Genomic DNA, 18,565 nt, shown 5'->3' with positions numbered 1-18,565 from the left:
CAGTTCTAGGCATGTCTTCATGAATATTCATTAGGTGGGCTGATGATGATGTCATTTTTGTATTTCATTATATAAAAATTAGGTTTATTAAAAATGTTTCTACCAAGAACTCAAACAATTGGATTGACAACTTATTAAGTGCATTAGTCATGTATTGCCGCATCTTATTTTATCATAATGGAGACACATCATTTACACATGTATGAAAATTATTAAACAATTATGATTTCACTTAATAACATAAGAAAAAGGACAGTGGGGAATATGACTTCATCAGCCCACCTAATGAATATTCATGACGATGTGCATATAACTGCTTTCACAAAATATTGATAAACTTTAGAATTCAATAACTTTGTTATTTGTTATCCGATTTTGATGAAATTTTCAGCATTTTGCTTTGTGAATTTTACTCTATTTATTTAGATATAAATATTTTCAGCCCGGACCATCCCTTTAAAATGTTGAACATATATATTTTCTATATTCTTAAAGCTTACATTCTTATATAAACTTCCATAAAGTTATCATTTAAATTTGACCAATGTTTATGAACGCTCTCATTTTTAGGTCCGTGAAGTTAGTTACTTATTCCTTATTCCTTATTCAAAATGTGAAGTTAGTTACTTATTCCTTATTCCTTATTCAAAATGTGAAGCTAGTTACTTATTCCTTATTCAAAATGTGAAGTTACTTACTTGTTACTTATTCGAAATACGTAGTTACTTATTTGAAATACGTAGTTACTTATTCGAAATACATAGTTACTTATTCGAAATATGCAGTTACTTATTCGAAATACGTAGTTACTTATTCGAAAAACGTAGTTACTTATTCAAATACATATACTTATTCGACTTATTCAAATACGCATTTACTTATTCGAAATATGTAGTTACATATTCGAAATACGTAGTTACTTATTTAAAATATGTAGTTACTTCGAAATACGTAGTTACTTATTCGAAATACGTAGTTACTTATTCGAAATACGTAGTTACTTATTCGAAATACGCAGTTACTTATTCGAAATACGTAGTTACTTATTCGAAATACGTACATGTAGTTACTTATTCGAAATACTTAGTTACTTATTCGAAATACGTGTAATACTGTATTACACATATACCCCCAATACATTACAATAATTTCTGTTTATTAAAATATTCTGTACAAAGCAAATGGATGAAATGTTTCTTTACATATCAAAGACTAGTAAATTGAAAATGAATTGGACTTGAATTGAATTCCTAAATCAAGAAAGTCAGAGGAGCTGGTTGCACGTAACATCATGAAGATAATACGATTCAAGGGCATTATGGTTTGTCAAGTCGTTTCAAGGTATTCCTGCAATACTATGATACCACACTGAATGTATTCGACGTCTACCTCTGTTTATCTATTTTATAAGTGAGCACATTTTACCCCTTTTTTTATCTAATGGATAATGTCTTCTTAGATAGAGACTTTTCAAAATAAAGAACCAACTTCTAAGATTCTAACCGTTTTTTGTGTATTTTGGCTACCAATGAAAGTTTGTTGACCATTTGACCTTTCCCTGACCTTGTCTTGACCATGTATATCTTCTGGATAAGGACTTCTGAAGATGAACTTATAAAAATAGAAATTTAAGAAGTACACACATATAAAAAAGAAAAAAAAATAGCTTTCTTAACACCTTCAGTGTAATTTACCATTTAACGAAAGTTCGTTGACCTTTGATATTTCCGGTCATAACTATTTAACGGGAGGTCAAGAGTATTTGGTTGTGAACATCTTCTTGTTTAATATAACAAGACAAAATTTGATGTATGACTCGACAGAATTGGAGCAATTCCAAAAATTGACCCCTATTGACCCCATTTTGACCCCTAACATGGTCAAGATGACCATTACAAATTTGTCACCAAGTTGAAAGTTGTTCCTCCTTGTGATGTCACCAATCACATAAAAGTGAAAAATCAGACTTAGCCAATTTTTCGAAGTAGTCGGTAAATCATGACATATGCTGCCTGACTATGTTTGCCATTTTGTCACCTTTTAATTATTCATTTCCCTTTTTTATCCATGCCAATATTAGTAGGGCTACTTCGGAATGGTTTGTTCTTTCTCACAAATTTCGCTCTTTTTTCCCACTTTCCTTCCGTTTTCCATCTTTTATGCTTTTTCTTAGAAATTCTTTTCACGTTTTTCCTTTCCCTTTCCTTTTCCTCCTTTCCTCTTTCCCCCTTCAAGTTCCTTTCCCTTCCCCTTTTTTCTCCCTCCATTTTCTCCTTTAGTCCCGTTTAAAAAAAAATACTTTCCCGGTGAAATCCGAGCCCCCCCCCCCCCGACAACTTGTCAGACGAAATGCTGTGCTGCAACGGTAATAAAGATCAGGCAGTAATACTGGATATAATGGCTTCAAATAACATCACATTAGTATTGTGTTAGTAATAAATATAAAAAAAAACTTAAAATTTATTTTTAATGACTTAAAATGTGCATTAATTTTTTTTTTATGAAAAAAAAATGGATTTAGATTAAGAATTTCATTTGAGCCTAAATTTTGTAGCGGTCTAAATTGATTTCCGAAGACGAACAAATAAGCAAATATCTCATACATTTTAAACGTTAGAAACTATGTCTTCCGACCCTGCATGGCCATGGAGATTGCTCCAGAGTAGGATAAAGGTATTATGGTATGTGTAATCATACTTCCTAGGAATAGTTTTTATTATGAGGCAGATTACTTTCGAAATATTTTTTTGATATGGAAAATCTTCAGTTCAGTCCCATTCATTGAACTTTGTGTCATGATAAAATATTGAGGCCGCCTCACCAGGCCAGGCTCAGCTCTCTCTCTCAGTCTTACTAGAGTAGAGGCTTGTATAAAAAGTATAGTGAGTGATTGTATTACCGACCGGCCTTGTATTACCGAACGTGCGCATCATACGCATCAGAAAATAATTTCATACGCTCAAAATTTTGCAACATCCTTTCAAAGAGAACTTGAAGTTGAATAGAATTAGAAAGATGATGAAAAATTGTCAAAAACACAATTTCAAAGTCTTAATATTCGAAAAACAATAAGATATGGTCAAAATAGCGCATCGGTGACTTTGTTGTTTTCTCAACTTTTCCCATAGAAAACACACGTTCGGTAATACGATACCTTTTTCAAGTGACCAAAATATTTCACATGCGAAGAGGGGTCCGATTGGAACTTGGAAGCTAATATCATAATAGGAAAAACGATTTCGGCCAAATTTTTACATATTTATATTTTGTAGGTAGGCCTAATTGTATATTCATGGTGAAAGTTTGGTGAATTTTATGAGAATAATGTGTTTGATATGATTGAATTCATGAAAAGTGTTCAGTAATACGATCCACTACCATATACTAACTATAATGTAGGCCTAAATGCCAAAAGGCAAATGGGCATGGCCATGCCCATGGGTAGGCAAAAGCTTCAGTCTCTGTATTTTGGCATTCACACAAATTGCGAGGTTAGTAAATATTAGTATTAGTATACTAACCTCGCACCATGAACCGCGTTTGGCAGTGGATTTCTAACTAGTGGGTCGCGAGTGCGGGGATCTCACTTCTGGTGTCCACAACACACGACTTCTAGACTATGCCCTATGGCTTGATTTTTCTGTGCGCGGCGGCATATAATGATTTATGAACCCTTGGGTGTATTTTGGTTGTTCCGCTGAACTGCGTTGGCTCCACTCACCAATTATACATAACGTTAGACTGAACAGTTCTTGGCCCGTACGTACAGCCAACGTATTAGCAGTAACTAAACGTTAGATCTAACAATAGTAACATAACCTCATTCGTAGGATGAGTGCACTCATTCAATGAACAAGGTTATGATATTATTTTTGTTCTCAGTTACATCTCTATGTGTGGCAAAATAAGATTGACAATGTTTGGCTTATTTTCTCTTTTTCTTTTAAGTTTTGGACAAATGCTTGATATTTTACACTGTCAGATTCCATTACAGCTTTTCATTATATAACTTGGCTCTTAAGTAAATTTGATTTCAAAACATCGCATGATTTCAAAACATTGCATGTGATGTTTTGAAATCGGCCGTGAATAATACGTGTGAGGAAAAAGATACTGGCCCAAAATCACCAATTTTGAGGATAACAGGAGGATGGAAACGGAGTGAAATACGGGTGTAGAGTAAAGTCAATCATCTTTTTCGTTATATTTTTTAAATTTTTTTTAACGATTATCATGATTGCCATCCCACCTTTGTGACTCGGTATATCCGAAATGGTTCACGGTCCCGATGTTCGGGTAGGTGGAGCGGAGTGTAGCGGTAGTGAAGTGGAGTGGAGCCTGCACGAACATCGCCCGAGGTAACCATAGGGTCATTCCATGCCAATTCACCCAATGATGAATGTGCAATTTTGCACTCGACCCTCTCGGAATTCGTTGTATATTTGTACACATAAAATTCACCATGGCCCACACACAAAACAAAAAAAATAAGTCCAATTGGTCCGTCGGTTCTCGCGCTACGGCCCGCCCTTTTCTCCTTGTTTTGACAAAAATGGGCGTGACCTTCAACTTTCAATGGCCACTGCGTCGTAACGTGTTGACCAATTTTCATGAAACTGGTACCATTTATTAGGAAATTCAGAGAGGAATCCAAAACATGCATCAAATAATGTATTGGAGCGATTTATAAGGTCGTGACCTTTGACCTATACTTTGACCTTGAATTTGACCCCCGGACAAATAATTTTTTAACTTGATTTTCGTGTATGTTAATTATTAGTATGATATCGACAAAATATGTTAAAATCAATGATGATATTTTATTTCTTCACCTTTTAAAACTCTTTCAAAGATACCATGAAATTTCACTCTAGTCCTACATACTGATATTCATGTTAGTAAAGTGTTTACCAGTTACATGATTTCTTCCAATCTTAAGTTACAGTATGTATGCACATGAAAAGAAATTAAGCTCAACAGTTCACAAATGAAACATTAAACATTTATGCTCATGAATAGGTATCTGTTTAGGCATTCTGATGTTCAGCAATATATATCATACATATACATATATATATATATGTATATATATATATATATTTATATATATATATATATCTTCTTGTTAATAAATAGGCATATACTCAACAATTTGATGATAAAAGTAAACACTGTACTAACAAGAATATATATATGATATATATTGCTGAACATCAAAATGCCTAAACAGATACCTATTCATGAGCATAAATGTCTAATGTTTCATTTGTGAACTGATGAGCTTAATTTCTTTTCATGTGTTTGCATACTGTAACTTAAGATTGGAAGAAATCATGTAACTGGTAAACACTTTTACTAACATGAATATTAGTATGTGGGACTAGAGTGAAATTTCATGGTATCTTTGGAAGAGTTTTTAAAGGTGAAGAAATAAAATATCATCTTTGGTTTTAACATATTTTGTCGATATCATACTAATAATTAACATACACGAAAATCAAGTTAAAAAATTATTTGTCCGGGGTCAAATTCAAGGTCAAAGTAAAGGTCAAAGGTCACGACCTTATAAATCGCTCCAATACATTATTTGATGCATGTTTTGGATTCCTCTCTGAATTTCCTAATAAATGGTACCAGTTTCATGAAAATTGGTCAACACATTACGAGGCAGTGGCCATTGAAAGTTGAAGGTCACGCCCATTTTTGTCAAAACAAGGAGAAAAGGGCGGGCCGTAGCGCGAGAACCGACGGACCAATTGGACTTATTTTTTTTGTTTTGTACGTGGGCCATGGTGAATTTTATGTGTACCAAATTACAAAGAATTCTGAGACGGTCGGGTGCAACTACTGGGTGAATCCAGATGGAATGACCCCATAGTCCTACCTGTAGATTCTCCACAGGCAGGATGGTTGCAGTGAACAAGTGGATGAGTGGGCGGAAACCCGATTTTCTGATCTTTTTTTTGTACATAAAAATGTCTCATTATAAAAAAGAAATTACATCGAATTTTAGGAAAAATATATAAAAATTCAGAAATATCGTACCTTAGATCGGAGTTACCGCTAATTCCTTTCAAATGATGATGAAAACATAGTCATCTTCGATCCTTTCATTGGTCAACATAAGTTGCCATCTTGGATGACGTCATCATCTTTACAGACGTATTTACCAGTCGCTATTATATTGCGATTTGTGCCGCTGCTTTGCGCTTGTAGATGTGCGTAGCCTCGAGGCTTCTGGGGAGTAAAAGTCATCTACTATATGTAGGCTTACTCCCCATGAAGCCTGGGTCGTGATGCCATAGGCTCACACACACCGACGAATCGGGCAACAATAATAATGCGCCAAACTGCTAGTTATGTTTAGAACACTCATTCAATGAACAAGGTTATGATATAACCTTGTCCTCAGTTGTATCTCCATGTGTGGCAAAATAAGGATGGCAATGTTTGGATTTTCTCTTTTTCTTTGGGACAAATGCTTGATTTTTTTACACTGACAGTTTCCATTACACCTATTCGTCATACAACTTGGCCTTTAGGTAAATTTGATTCTTTAAATTATTTTTTTCTTAATTGAAAATAGAGATTAAAAAAATGAAAATTTTCTTGCCCTATTATTTTCCACCAATAGAGGGCGTACACAAAAATATGCCCAAAATTCAAGTTTTTGAGCGCTCTAGTGAATACAAAAATTATTCCCAAGTTACTTATGAAAAATAAATTGCAACTGTATGGAAATTAGTAATTTTGGTCACAAAAATGATATTTTAATGATTTTGTAAAGTGTGTGCTCTGTACAGCATTGGCTTGCCATAGTCCTACCTGTAGATTATCCACAGGCAGGGTGGTTGCAGTGAACAAGTGGTTTAGAATGTGATGTTAACACTTATGTCAATGGGCGATAATGTTGGTTGGCAACGTTTGGCAAAAAAATTGTTATTATTTTTAATAGAATGACGCTAAAATGGAATGAAATTATTAAAAGTAGAAGAGCGTTTTACTTACATGTTATTCACGCCATCTTGTCTCCTTTGTGATTGCATCCTAGCGACGCGTCTATAGAGGGCGGCAAAATCATGAGCAGTGCCAACCTAGATTTTAAAAAATACTTGCATCGGCCGGTAAATATCATAATATACAATTCATGATATTATGATATAAAAAGGTTAAAAATGAGAGGTTTCTTACCAGACCGATCTCGTGTAGATCCCTCGATCCATTCGTATACACCGCACATACAATAGGCTTGACCCTTGAACCACTTCGTTATGACGTACATGTACGTAGCTCCGATAAGCAATGTTACAAAATGCCGATTTGAAGAACAATTTATAGATACAAATTATTATTTAACAAATAATAAAATTTAAAACTTAATTATAAATAATCATTATTGTAATAATAATTATTTATAATATCTATGTTGATAGTTGACTAACTAATGGTAGACGAAATGATATCAGACCATGTGAAAGTGGGGAAAAAGGCAGTAGACGAAATGGCAATAAACCGATAAATATCCATACAAAGAGTAATCCTGATTTCCAAATCACTTAATTCTCTTTCTCGTGTCTCAAAATACTTAGTGAAAGCATATTTTATATCTTATCTGTAGCTCGAGTCATGAAGAAAATTCCGCTGTGACATTATGCGTTGTGACATGTGACGTTATGCGTTAGAAATTTGCTGCGACATTATGCGTTGCGTCATGTGACGTTATGCGTTAGAAAAACTACAACATTATGCGTTGACTGCGACATTATGCGTCGGACGCTTTTGGCATAATGTCGCAATCTTCTTCTTCTTCTGGAAACAGTACAGTCCACCGTCTGGTGTATTGTCGTACTGCGACATTATGCGTTGGTGCGACATTATCGGTTGTAACAAGGCATCAGACATGCATCTCAAGGGTCCACGGTTCGAGCCCAGGTGTGAACATGAGATTTTTTTTTCTTTTTTTTTCTTTTCAACATTTCTTAAATGGTCCTTTATGACCATTACTACTATTACAAGGTATATAAGTTAAAATATTGCACAATAAAAGAGATTAAAATCCCTTTTGATATAACATGTACATATGTGTATGACCTACTCTTTTTACAAAACTTCTCAGTTCCCTCTTTTCAAGAGTATTCAACATGTTCTTTTTGTAATAAAAGTTCAGTTTTCATCATGATGATCATATTGATGTCAATTAAAGGGGAATCCAGCCTTGGCAATGAAATGTTGTCTTGGGAAGGAGAAAAGTAAATCAAACAGAATGGTGAAAGTTTGAAAGAAATCGGACAAGCAATTAGAAAGTTATAGCTGCTTTAAAATTGAGATTACTAATACTATGTAGATTTCAAATTGGCAACTGTGTAAGTAAATTATGACAAGGGGCAAGGACAACTTTCCCATAGGCCATGTACTTTATTATCAGGGATTTGTGGTTTTCTCCTAAGTACCCATTCCCCTGGGGCATTAATCTAAATATAACCCAGGTAGTATATTTTGTTATGTCCTCATGAAAGAAAAATATAATTTGAAATAAAACTTTTGGGAAAAATGACATTTTAGCCATAATATGTATTGGAGTACATGGAAGAGTAGTCCTTGCCTTACATCACTATGACATCCCATATGCGGCCAATTTGAAGTCTCCATGGGTATAGTGATTACCAATATTTACAACTTTTAAAAATTCACAACTTTCTTGTTTGTCCAATATTGTTCAAACTTTCACCCATCAACTTATCTGATTTTTCTTTTCCTTATAAAAACAAGTTTTTATTTGGGTTGGACTCCCCTTTAACATGGTGATTGTTTTTGTGATCATGAAAATCAGAGACAGATCACCTAATTCGTCCTCACGACGAATTAAAATTCTATTTTTCTTTTGTTGTCTTGCCCACCAGAGGTGAAGGCGAGACTTAGGGATCCAAATGTCATCCGTCGTCCGTCCGTCCGTCACAAACCTAATGACACATAACTCCACAACCGTAAGTCGCTTTTCAACCAAACTTGGATGGTAGATGGACTTGGGGGACCTGCTTGTGATGCTGCAGTTGGAGGTCACATGGTTAGGTCAAAGGTCATTTTCAGGTCAATGTTAAAGTTTACATGCAAGGCTCTTATGACAAATGTTATTCCATCCCAGTCATTTCACAATGAAGTTTCAATACAATTCTGATCCGTGCCCTCGCAAGTCACAATATTTCTGGTTATTTTCATAAGTGGGCGAGACACAAAATCGCTTTTGCCTTGTTTTTTTTGCTTGTCAAATTTATTTTGGTCGAAATGTTATATTTTAGTTGATAACAATTTTTTTTTTTGGGGGGGGGCTTGTCAAATTTCCAGCCCCTGGTCCCCCCTACCTCTGTTTATGTATTGACCTCATTGGTACTAGGAGTGGTCTAGACTATGAACTCCAAAGACAAGAACAATATCAGGATTTGGACCTCAGTCAATAACATGGACAAAAGCTGCCAGCTCAGAGTACATGTAGTTGGATTTTCGAGCATCATTGTTCAAAATCTACATATATTTGATCAAAAATTTTACCTGAGATATAATTTGTGATGTCTAAACACTAATTTCACTTTAAAAAAGGTTCGTAATTAAAAGAAAAAAAAAAGATAAATCACTAGACAATACACCCTCCCAACAAGCCTTGTCACCATATGTGACCGTGGGTGCTGACTTTCTAAATTCTAAATATGCACCATCTTGAACATGTATACGCACTATTCTCTCCTTTGAGGTCATTACTCTTCTGTTTTGACCTCATTTGTACTAGGAGTGCGTATGATTAAAGTCTATATTATAATATTGAGTTTCACCGGCTTTCTGCCTCATTGTTTCTTGAGGCATCTGATATAATATCATATAATATTACTAAATACATGGGTTCCAAAAAGACCAACCGGTATATGCGCTATTGTCGCCTATCCGGTCAATACTGTTTATGTATTGACATCGTTGGTACTAAGAGTGGTCTAGACATGCCGTTTCCGCATTTTTTTTTTCTGATGTAATGTGTATGTACTTTTTCATATTGGTCGAATAAATAATAATAATAATAAATAAATTACTTCTAGTATTTCCATCAGATGTGACCAACCCCTTTTCCCTGTCTAGGAGTAGACCAGACAGCTGAAATCCATCTATTCAAAAGAGTTTTTAAAACAATTTAAACTTAAAAAAAAAAACAATGGTGTAGGCATAGGCTATGTTATGTAAGGCTAAAGGTTTGTCACTTTTTTTACTAACAAAATCAGGCCTTAACAAAATACACAAGTTTGACCTATTTCATGTTGATCTACTTCTAACTATTACATGTCAAAACCTACAACTGAAATATTTTCGCTCTTTCAATGTTAAAAAATAGGAAGTTGTGGCTGAAATATTGCCTTGCTGTGTATTTCAATTCCAATGGCATGCATGGCATAAATAGAAGCATGAAGTGGTTCTCATGGTAACAGAGCAAATTCATGAGCCAATCAGAGGCTGTAAGTTACAGATATAACGTTTGACTAACATTTTCATCAATTTTCTTCAACAGATAAATTTTCAGTTAGATTGAGCCTTGACCTTATTTTCTTTCATTAGAATAAAAATAGTTATTCAAATAGCTACGCGTAGTCCACTAACAATGCAGTGGCATGCATTACCAGAGTTACATAGTAGCCAAAACACTGTCTTTTCTGTCTTTTAGTAGTGAGATCACGATTGAAATATTTTGTCTTCTGATCGCTTGGTGGATATTGTTGACAGGTTAATACTTTTGTATGTTATTGTTTGGGACACCTGATCACAATCAAAGACAAAGTGTGGACACTACACATGTTGTCAAAGCATCCAGTCTTCCCCATGTATTGCCTTTGCTTGCTTCGCACCTGATCATGAGCCCTATATTTTTCTTCTATTTTTTGTTTCAATTTGCAGAAATATTCCAAGTATCATTGTTATAATGGCAAGCTCTTTTGAATTAATTTCTTAGTTAGTTTATTTAGGTTTGATTGACAAGTTTCTGTTCATGTGTTATTCTTATATTGACAGGAATATACTTGGATTGTAATTAGGGAGGATCTCCGATTGTAATAGCCTCAACTGCATTGACATCCTTAATGGAAAGTCCAAGCAATATCAGCACCAATACTTCCAGCAGTTCTTCTGCTAGTGAAGTCTTGAGAAGGTCCACTGCACCTCATGGGTCACAATCTGAACATGGAAAACACAACTCTTCAAATATCTCCTCTGCCAACTCCAGCATATCAAGTTCTGGTTCTACTAGAGTTCGCATCAAAGCAAAGTATTTGAAAGAAAGGAAGTCTCCATTTGAGACAGGTAGGAACTTTTTTTTTCATTTTCTACATAGTGAGATCTCATAGATGGTTTATCATTCAATTCAAAAATTGAACAAAATAATTATGCGTCAGTGAGAGTTGAAGTGAAAAAAAGAATTTTCAGTTGATGATTTATTTTATATTGCTTGACATAAAAATGTCACAGCATTTTAGGATTGTTTTTTTTTATTCAAGTGATAGAAAATTTTATTTTCCAATTACAGTAAATGCTTTCCATTTGCATTGTTTGCTGCCTCACTTTCACCATCAGATGGCCCCTATAGCACGTCATACCTGCCACCAGCCCTGCCTGGGAACTTGCCAGAAGGATACGTTGTTCAGAGGGATGTTAGTGATGTACAGAGGCATAACACTGTGACACCAGCCAAAGGTGACAATGTTTTGGCTGATCAAGTCAGAAGTTCTAGAAAGGGTGACATCCAAGATGCACAGGTTTCATATGCTGTATCTACAAATAGTATGAGTGGTGACGTTTCTAACATCCCAAGGGCTTCCATGTCAAACAATCAGCACGGTCATGGTAAATCAACACTCTATTTTATTTCATTATTGATTTCTGTAACAACATTAGCTTTGCATTTATAATGTTTCAAATCTTGCCTAAACATGTTCAAATAATCAACAACACATGGTGCACAATTTAAGTCAACATGATTTATTATTATTTTTGTATGTGACTTATGTCCTTCTGTCTTAAATTAATTTTTGAATTGTTTCATCATTTGATATAACTTTTTCTTTTAAATTTGCATAGGTGATCATGATCAGGCCTCGATCAGTAGTAGCAGAGCAGTACCAGAAGTGAAACAGCTACCTGCGTGCACGTCCTCAACAATGAACAAAGAAAATGCACATAAAAAGGTATGCTCTATCATTGGAAAATTTCTAGTTTTTATGACTTATCAAACAATGATAATTTCTATTAATTACAGCTACGCTACCTCTCTCTCTTTCTCTCTGCATAGATATCTCTTTTTTGTAACTATTCTTATTGAAATTTTCTCTCTTTACTGTAACTGAAGCACCTGAAAACCTACTTTGAATGTAAAACATTATGAATAAAGGAAGTTGAAAATGTGTACTAATATGGGGCTGCATCTCCATACCAATACAAGTCTTAAGTTGAGGACTTACCATAACAATGTAAGTTATTTCCAATGCATTCATTCTATTGGATATGTATGAAGTAAGAATTTTTTTCAAGAGTCTCCCTGGTTTTAAGAATACTACACCTAGTAAAGAAACGTGCAAGTTTTTTTTTTTTTTTGTCAAGGGTTTGTAAGTATATACTTTAATACCTATGATTAATACATTGGGCTTTTGAATGCAAAATTAACGGTTGATTGATCACAAAACTGGTAATGATCAATGCAATTTGCATCAAGATTTATACATGTATTTGTCAACGTACCAACCATCAACTAATTAGAAACCAGTGTTTGAAAGTTGCAATTGATTGCAGATCTTTGTGTGCCAGGGCCCTGGTATCCTGAAGCAAGGAGCTCCTACCAGCCGTGATGCTCCACTTCATAGTGCAGCCTTTGGACACCCAATGGATGTTAGGATCACTCAGTTCACAAAAGGTCAACGCCAACATGTCATGAGAGATCAGCTCCTTAAAAGGTAACCAAAATTCATACCTGCCAACTATATTTTACTTTATTTGTATTTAGGGATAGAAAACATGATATTTTCTTATTCTTTTAATATTGATTCTTGATTACGTCAACACCAAGTGTATATGAAAATGTAAATATTTATACCCCTTCCTCGTTTCTTGGGCTAGTAGGATGCTCATTGGAAATCGCTTTTCACTTGGATATGGTGTTATTTGCAGATTCCAAAGGAGATTCTAAATCTGTATTTGGTGATATACACAAGCTATTTCTTTCACTTCATCCTCTATGATTTATGTGCTAATGATACCCTGGTATGGGGCTTTTTTCAACTCGGAGCTCCAATAAATGCATGATATTTTGTTGTATAGATCTGACAGCTCAAAGCCCATAAAGCGTTACTATCAGCCAAAACTGATACCAAATGGTAGAGCATCAGCAACAAAACCAGAAGAACCTCGTGCCTCTCTATCTGATGCGGGTACCATGGCAACAGCCACTGCTGCAGCAGCTGCTGCCGTGGCAGCTACAGTCCCCCTTCTGAAGGTAAGAGAGGAATTAACATATTTATTGTTTGGATATTTATATGATTAATACAGGTTTTTATGTGAACTGTAAGAACTATCTTTTTTTCTGTCAGGAGATTGTATAAATGCAGGTACCTTTCATTTGGAACATCAAAATGACATACATCAAAACTTGACTATTTGATAGCCAGTAGAAATTAGTGATATTGTTTTAGAAAATCAGTCTATAATTCTAATTTTATTTATACAGTTTACAACTATCAAATCTGATTCCTTAAATTTCTTTTATTTTTAAATCTAAAAAGAACTTGTATTGCACATCATCTGTTCCACAATTTTAATTTGAATGTGCAACATTTTGTATGGCAATTCATCTAAAAGTTAATTGCTCCGTATGATTCCTTTTCTCCATTTTGGAATGTAGACTCAGAGTGATTTGGAGTCCAAGATGAATAATGTAATGGAGAAACTGTCCATCCTAGAGCATGTGGGCCACAGCGCTCCTCCCCCACTCCCCTGGGTATATCCTATGGGTCCGGGGTGGGGTGGTGGAGGCTATGATGCCCGGCATGACTTGGGAGAGATGACACAACGTAGGTTAGGAGAGCTTGAAGAATTGCAGAGAAAACAACAAGAAATGCAGGTATGATGAAGCGTTAAGAAAAGTTTGTTTTAAGGGATTTAGTGTTTAATTATCTTTCTTAATTGTTACTTATAATGATTCATTGATTGAAAGAGAACATTATCGCTGGTAAATATTTGAAATTGATGGTATTGCATGACACATTTTGGGATAGATACAGTTATATATGATGTATCAATAGAGCTATTGTGGGTTATAGGGATTGCATAAATAAATAAAAAAACAGAATTGACTGTTACTTTTGACTGAATGCATTCTTTCATAATCTATTTTGTCGGGAATGTTACCCTTCTTTTTCAGTCGGAATTAAGAGCATTATCCCAGAGAAATGCAGATGGAAGCAGTGAGACACCCAATGGAATATCACACCATCAAGGGGTACATACCTTCTCTGACCATCTAACTTCAGCTGGTACCACTACCAGTCACATTAGGTCTAAGGAGTCAGAACATGACAAAGAAGTTCTCCATAAAAGGGAGGATGGGAAACCACAAGTTGGACAGTCAGGCACAGATCCAAAGCCCTCTTCAGGGTCACCAACATTGAAGAATGGCCTTGACAAGACTAAACAGTTAAGCACAAATCTAAACACTTTACCACAGTCATCAAGAACTAAGGCTACCCTTGACAAGCTATTTGGTGGAGAGCCTTCCCAGCCTCCTGTGAAACATGTCAAGTACACTCCAGTGGTGACTTTACACCGTCTCCCTCAAGGTGAAGTATCCAGGGACAATCAGAAGCAGGTGGGCCATCAGGGAGGTGTCAGGGAACATCACGGTACCCAGACATCACCGTTAGAGACCCCTGCACCAAGAAGGCATGCACCTCGACCACACTCAAAGGAGATGAGGTCAACTGGATTGTCACACCTGGGTAAGATTGCTTCAGATTATATTTTAGCAACACCTTATTAGTAATAAGTAATATCTGTCGTCAATAAGGTCAGCCACTATGACTGATTAACCTAGACGTAAAATGTTTGCTAGGTAATTTGTTATATACCAGCTTGGCGTTTAGCAGCAAAATGCTGTCCTGTCGAGTTCCGACGGGAGTTACCATAATATGAAAAAAGAGGGAGGCAATATATAGTAGTGAAGAATGGTGTCATAGTCGAGAGTCAGTAATATCAATGGTAACTGTACAACTTCTCAGTACTAACACAATGGTTGATATCTTGTGAAAGAATTTATAGTTTGGACCTAAGGTCATGCCATACAAATAGACAGATATCATCACTTCAGTAGTTATTCACTTCATTACCATTGCAAACTGATGAGGAAGAGTTATGAAAAGGAAGGCAAGCTGTATGAAAACATTTTCACTTCATGTGAGCTTCAAGTAGATGCAAAATGTCTCAATTTTTATTTTTGTCTCATCAAAAGTCACATTTGGCTTAACAAAAAAAAAATATCCAATGAATTACGCACTTGTTTCTTTCTCCTTCCTTTTTTTTTTAATTCAAAAGTAATTGGTATTGATGTTTAGAAAGGCAAAAAATTTGATGTGTTTTTAGTTAGATCAAGAAATTGGTAGTGGCAAATCTGATGAAGCTCCTCTTTTCATCTAATTCTTGTGATTTCTATTACATGTGTAACTTTCCTTGATAGCAAGTGAGCCCTCTCTTGTCACTCCATCAAACAGTTTTTAAGCAAACCAGTAATTGACTTGGGAAGTCTTTTATCAGAGATAATTCTATTTACATTACCAAGCAAGAAGTAAGAGAGAGGAGGGCTTGTTTACATAGAAGGATTTTAAGAGAAAACAAGACAAAAGTTAAAAGGAAAAGTTTAGTATAATAAAGGAAAAGGCGATGGGAAGAAAGATGCACTGGGGATCATTTGCTATCCCCATGTCCCCAGATTTTATTTTCCAGCTACTGAACTATATTTTGTCAAATGAGAAGCCTATATTTCTAATGTTTCATGGTTGGGTTACCTGAAGTAATCAAATATATATTTGTTTGAAACTTTGATTTCTCTGTATGAATAATTAGATGTTTATTATTCTGAGGGGGGGGGGGAGGTGGTAAGGGTATACATCTGTTTACCAATGTGATGTACAAAAATATTGAGTGAAAGAAGTTTTATAATGAAAGTAAATTACAATGAACTCTCATATTAAATATCAATTTTTGTTAAAGTATCATTTTGTATTATGAATGAATGGTAAATTATGATAAGATATAAAATATCTTTCATGTTGCATATTCAGGAAGGGGGTTGCTAGAGGAAATCTTATCTAGTCATGATGAGGATGAGAGGAGTAGGGACCTAAGGCAACAAGTCCAAACCAATCATCTTTCTTCACTGAATGTCAACTCTTCAAATGCAAGGTATGTCAGGCCTTGTGTGTGTGTGTGTGTGTGTGTGTAAGTATGTGTGGTTAATGTAGGGCTGTGGTTTTGTGGAGATATATAGGAGCCTGTCTATCAAAGAGTTACAATAGATGAAAATCAATTTCAACTGAGTTTGATCTCGAATTATGTAATTAAGATCAAACTCAAACTGAGATTGATAGTAAATTTGATAATTAAGAGAGAAGAGGTGATGTCATTCTTGGTTTGAGTTTGATTTTACTCTATTGCAACTTCTTTAAAGATGAAGCCCAAACCAAAAAGTGATTAAATGTTTTGTGAAGAAAACCCCGTAAATAACTTGGGCCATTGATATGGCAATTCTTGAAATGCACTGCCCATTTTGAACAAAAGTGAGCATGCTGACTTATAGATAAAAATATTTCTTGCATGAGTGTTTGTCATATTGGAGGATACTTTGAACAGACATACTGTATTGTAGTCTAAATAATTGGTTTTGTTTTTGCTTTGCTTTCTCATCATTGTGATTGATTGGATCAATGCATATGACATCACAAAACATGCCAACAGAGTTGTCAGAGATGTGCCAGCTGCAGTTCACCAACGCAAATTGGTGCAAAGCAATGGCTTCATACTCTTAGATGGTGCTGCAATTACATCAATGCATATAGACTGTTGCAACTCTTTGTTAGATGGGGTCCTGGCATTGTGTGTGGTAATTGTGATGCAATGAGTCTCATTAGAATTATTGTAATTGAGTGATCGTTTTTGCGAAAAGTTCCTGTCTACAGGAATGTCAGACATTCAGGTACACAGTTTAGAAATAAAATGGCATGAAAGATATTGCTTAGTTGTAGGAGAGTGAAGGAAAGATTACGATGAGAGAGAATAGAGAGAGAAGTGGGCGATTAATTCATGCTTTGTAGGTGCATGCATTGTAGGTCCATGGAAATTGTACCGAGAATTGCTCTTTGTACTTATGTACGATGGTGTCCGAAGCCTCTTTCAAACTCAAACTTACCAAATTTTTATGTAGATTACTAGTATGGCAATGTTGATGAGGATAGGGGATGAATTTGTTCTCATTTTGAAATTGAATGATGACTGGAAGAAGAACAGTACATGAACTTTATTTGGATAGCCGGCTGGCTGAAGGTTGATGTTAGAAGAGACAACAATGTATGACTGAAAATACCAATTGAAAATTAAAGCGAGAGAGGGAAGGAGGAACAGCAGAGAGAGAGAGGTTGACAGATAGGGGAAAGAAAGAAAGAAAAGATAGAGAAAGGAGAGACAGAGACAAATGCTTCTGAATATCTTCATCATTGTTTCGGGTATTTTAGTCATCTAGTTATGCTAGATTTATGATACCCATTGAGTGACATGTACAGTGGATAGAATGGGGTAGAATTGTCGAAGACACAAATTGTTTTATTGTAAATATTCTATTCCTTTTCTTATTTTCCTCTTTATTTTTACCCCCCCCCCCCACGGCACCACGTTTAATGTCTTTCTCATAATCCTCTCTTCAAAACCGACCTTATCCTTTCCATCAAATCAAGGCAGGGATTACTCCCTTTGAATTTCATGCATTTATACACACAACGTTGTATGGAAATTAGAGGTTAGGGATTTCTCTCTTCTCTAAGCAAGCAGAAAAGTGTTTCCAACTCAAAACAGGGACTAGATAGGAAAAGAGACAGGTGGCAAACCCAAGAACGTGGAAAACCCTCATGAATTATGGATAGTGCTCCCTCAAGAAGGGGTGACAGTCTCTGAGAAAGGATTAGGGGACTTGGTTAAACTTAATGCAGCTTTCTCTCCCATGAATTAATGGGAAATTCTATTTGGGACACTTGTGTAACCTGAGCCTGGCTCGTGTTGTTTGCTTACTTAGATTTCCAGAATCTATGAATTCGCTTCTTGTCACTTGCATTTAAAAGAGGTCAAGAAAAGGATGGGGAAGAGAAGAAGAACAGGAAGGGGTGGGAATAATTGAGATAAACAAGAGGAAAGAAGTTGGAAGAGCAAGGGGATTAAAAAAGAACAGAGTGAGCGTGAAGGAAAAAATATATACGAGAAGGAAACTGGAAAAGAGATTTCAGTCTTGAAA

The 18,565-nt window shown here is 35.4% G+C and overlaps 1 protein-coding gene across 3 annotated transcripts; it reads left to right on the top strand.

Annotated features, from left to right (window-relative positions):
- The first annotated feature begins 2,537 nt into the window (after positions 1 to 2,537).
- Positions 2,538 to 17,713, top strand: LOC129265434 (uncharacterized). Of its 3 annotated transcripts, none has more exons than XM_064101422.1 (9): positions 2,538 to 2,673; positions 11,044 to 11,331; positions 11,602 to 11,871; positions 12,106 to 12,212; positions 12,814 to 12,974; positions 13,339 to 13,513; positions 13,919 to 14,137; positions 14,438 to 15,011; positions 16,350 to 17,713. In XM_064101422.1, the coding sequence occupies exons 2-9, from the start codon at positions 11,112 to 11,114 to the stop codon at positions 16,508 to 16,510; spliced, it is 1,887 nt and encodes a 628-aa protein (XP_063957492.1). In that variant the 5' UTR covers positions 2,538 to 2,673; positions 11,044 to 11,111; the 3' UTR covers positions 16,511 to 17,713. The 3 variants fall into 3 exon arrangements, with proteins under 3 accessions (XP_063957492.1, XP_063957491.1, XP_054759402.2); XM_064101421.1 differs by having other exon boundaries at positions 2,538 to 2,681; XM_054903427.2 differs by having other exon boundaries at positions 2,554 to 2,681; positions 12,829 to 12,974.
- Positions 17,714 to 18,565: the final 852 nt, after the last annotated feature.

This window comes from Lytechinus pictus, chromosome 7 (assembly GCF_037042905.1).
Source record: "Lytechinus pictus isolate F3 Inbred chromosome 7, Lp3.0, whole genome shotgun sequence".
Classification (NCBI taxonomy): domain Eukaryota; kingdom Metazoa; phylum Echinodermata; class Echinoidea; order Temnopleuroida; family Toxopneustidae; genus Lytechinus; species Lytechinus pictus.
Note: the sequence above shows the minus strand (reverse complement) of the source record. Positions and strands in the feature narration are given on the sequence as shown.

Excerpts from the sequence above, each read along its gene's own strand:
- LOC129265434 (XM_064101422.1), top strand. The coding sequence starts at position 11,112 with ATGGAAAGTCCAAGCAATATCAGCACCAATACTTCCAGCAGTTCTTCT. Across the intron at positions 12,975-13,338 it reads AGAGATCAGCTCCTTAAAAG|ATCTGACAGCTCAAAGCCCA; the intron begins GTAACCAAAATT and ends TTTGTTGTATAG. Across the intron at positions 13,514-13,918 it reads CTACAGTCCCCCTTCTGAAG|ACTCAGAGTGATTTGGAGTC; the intron begins GTAAGAGAGGAA and ends TTTGGAATGTAG.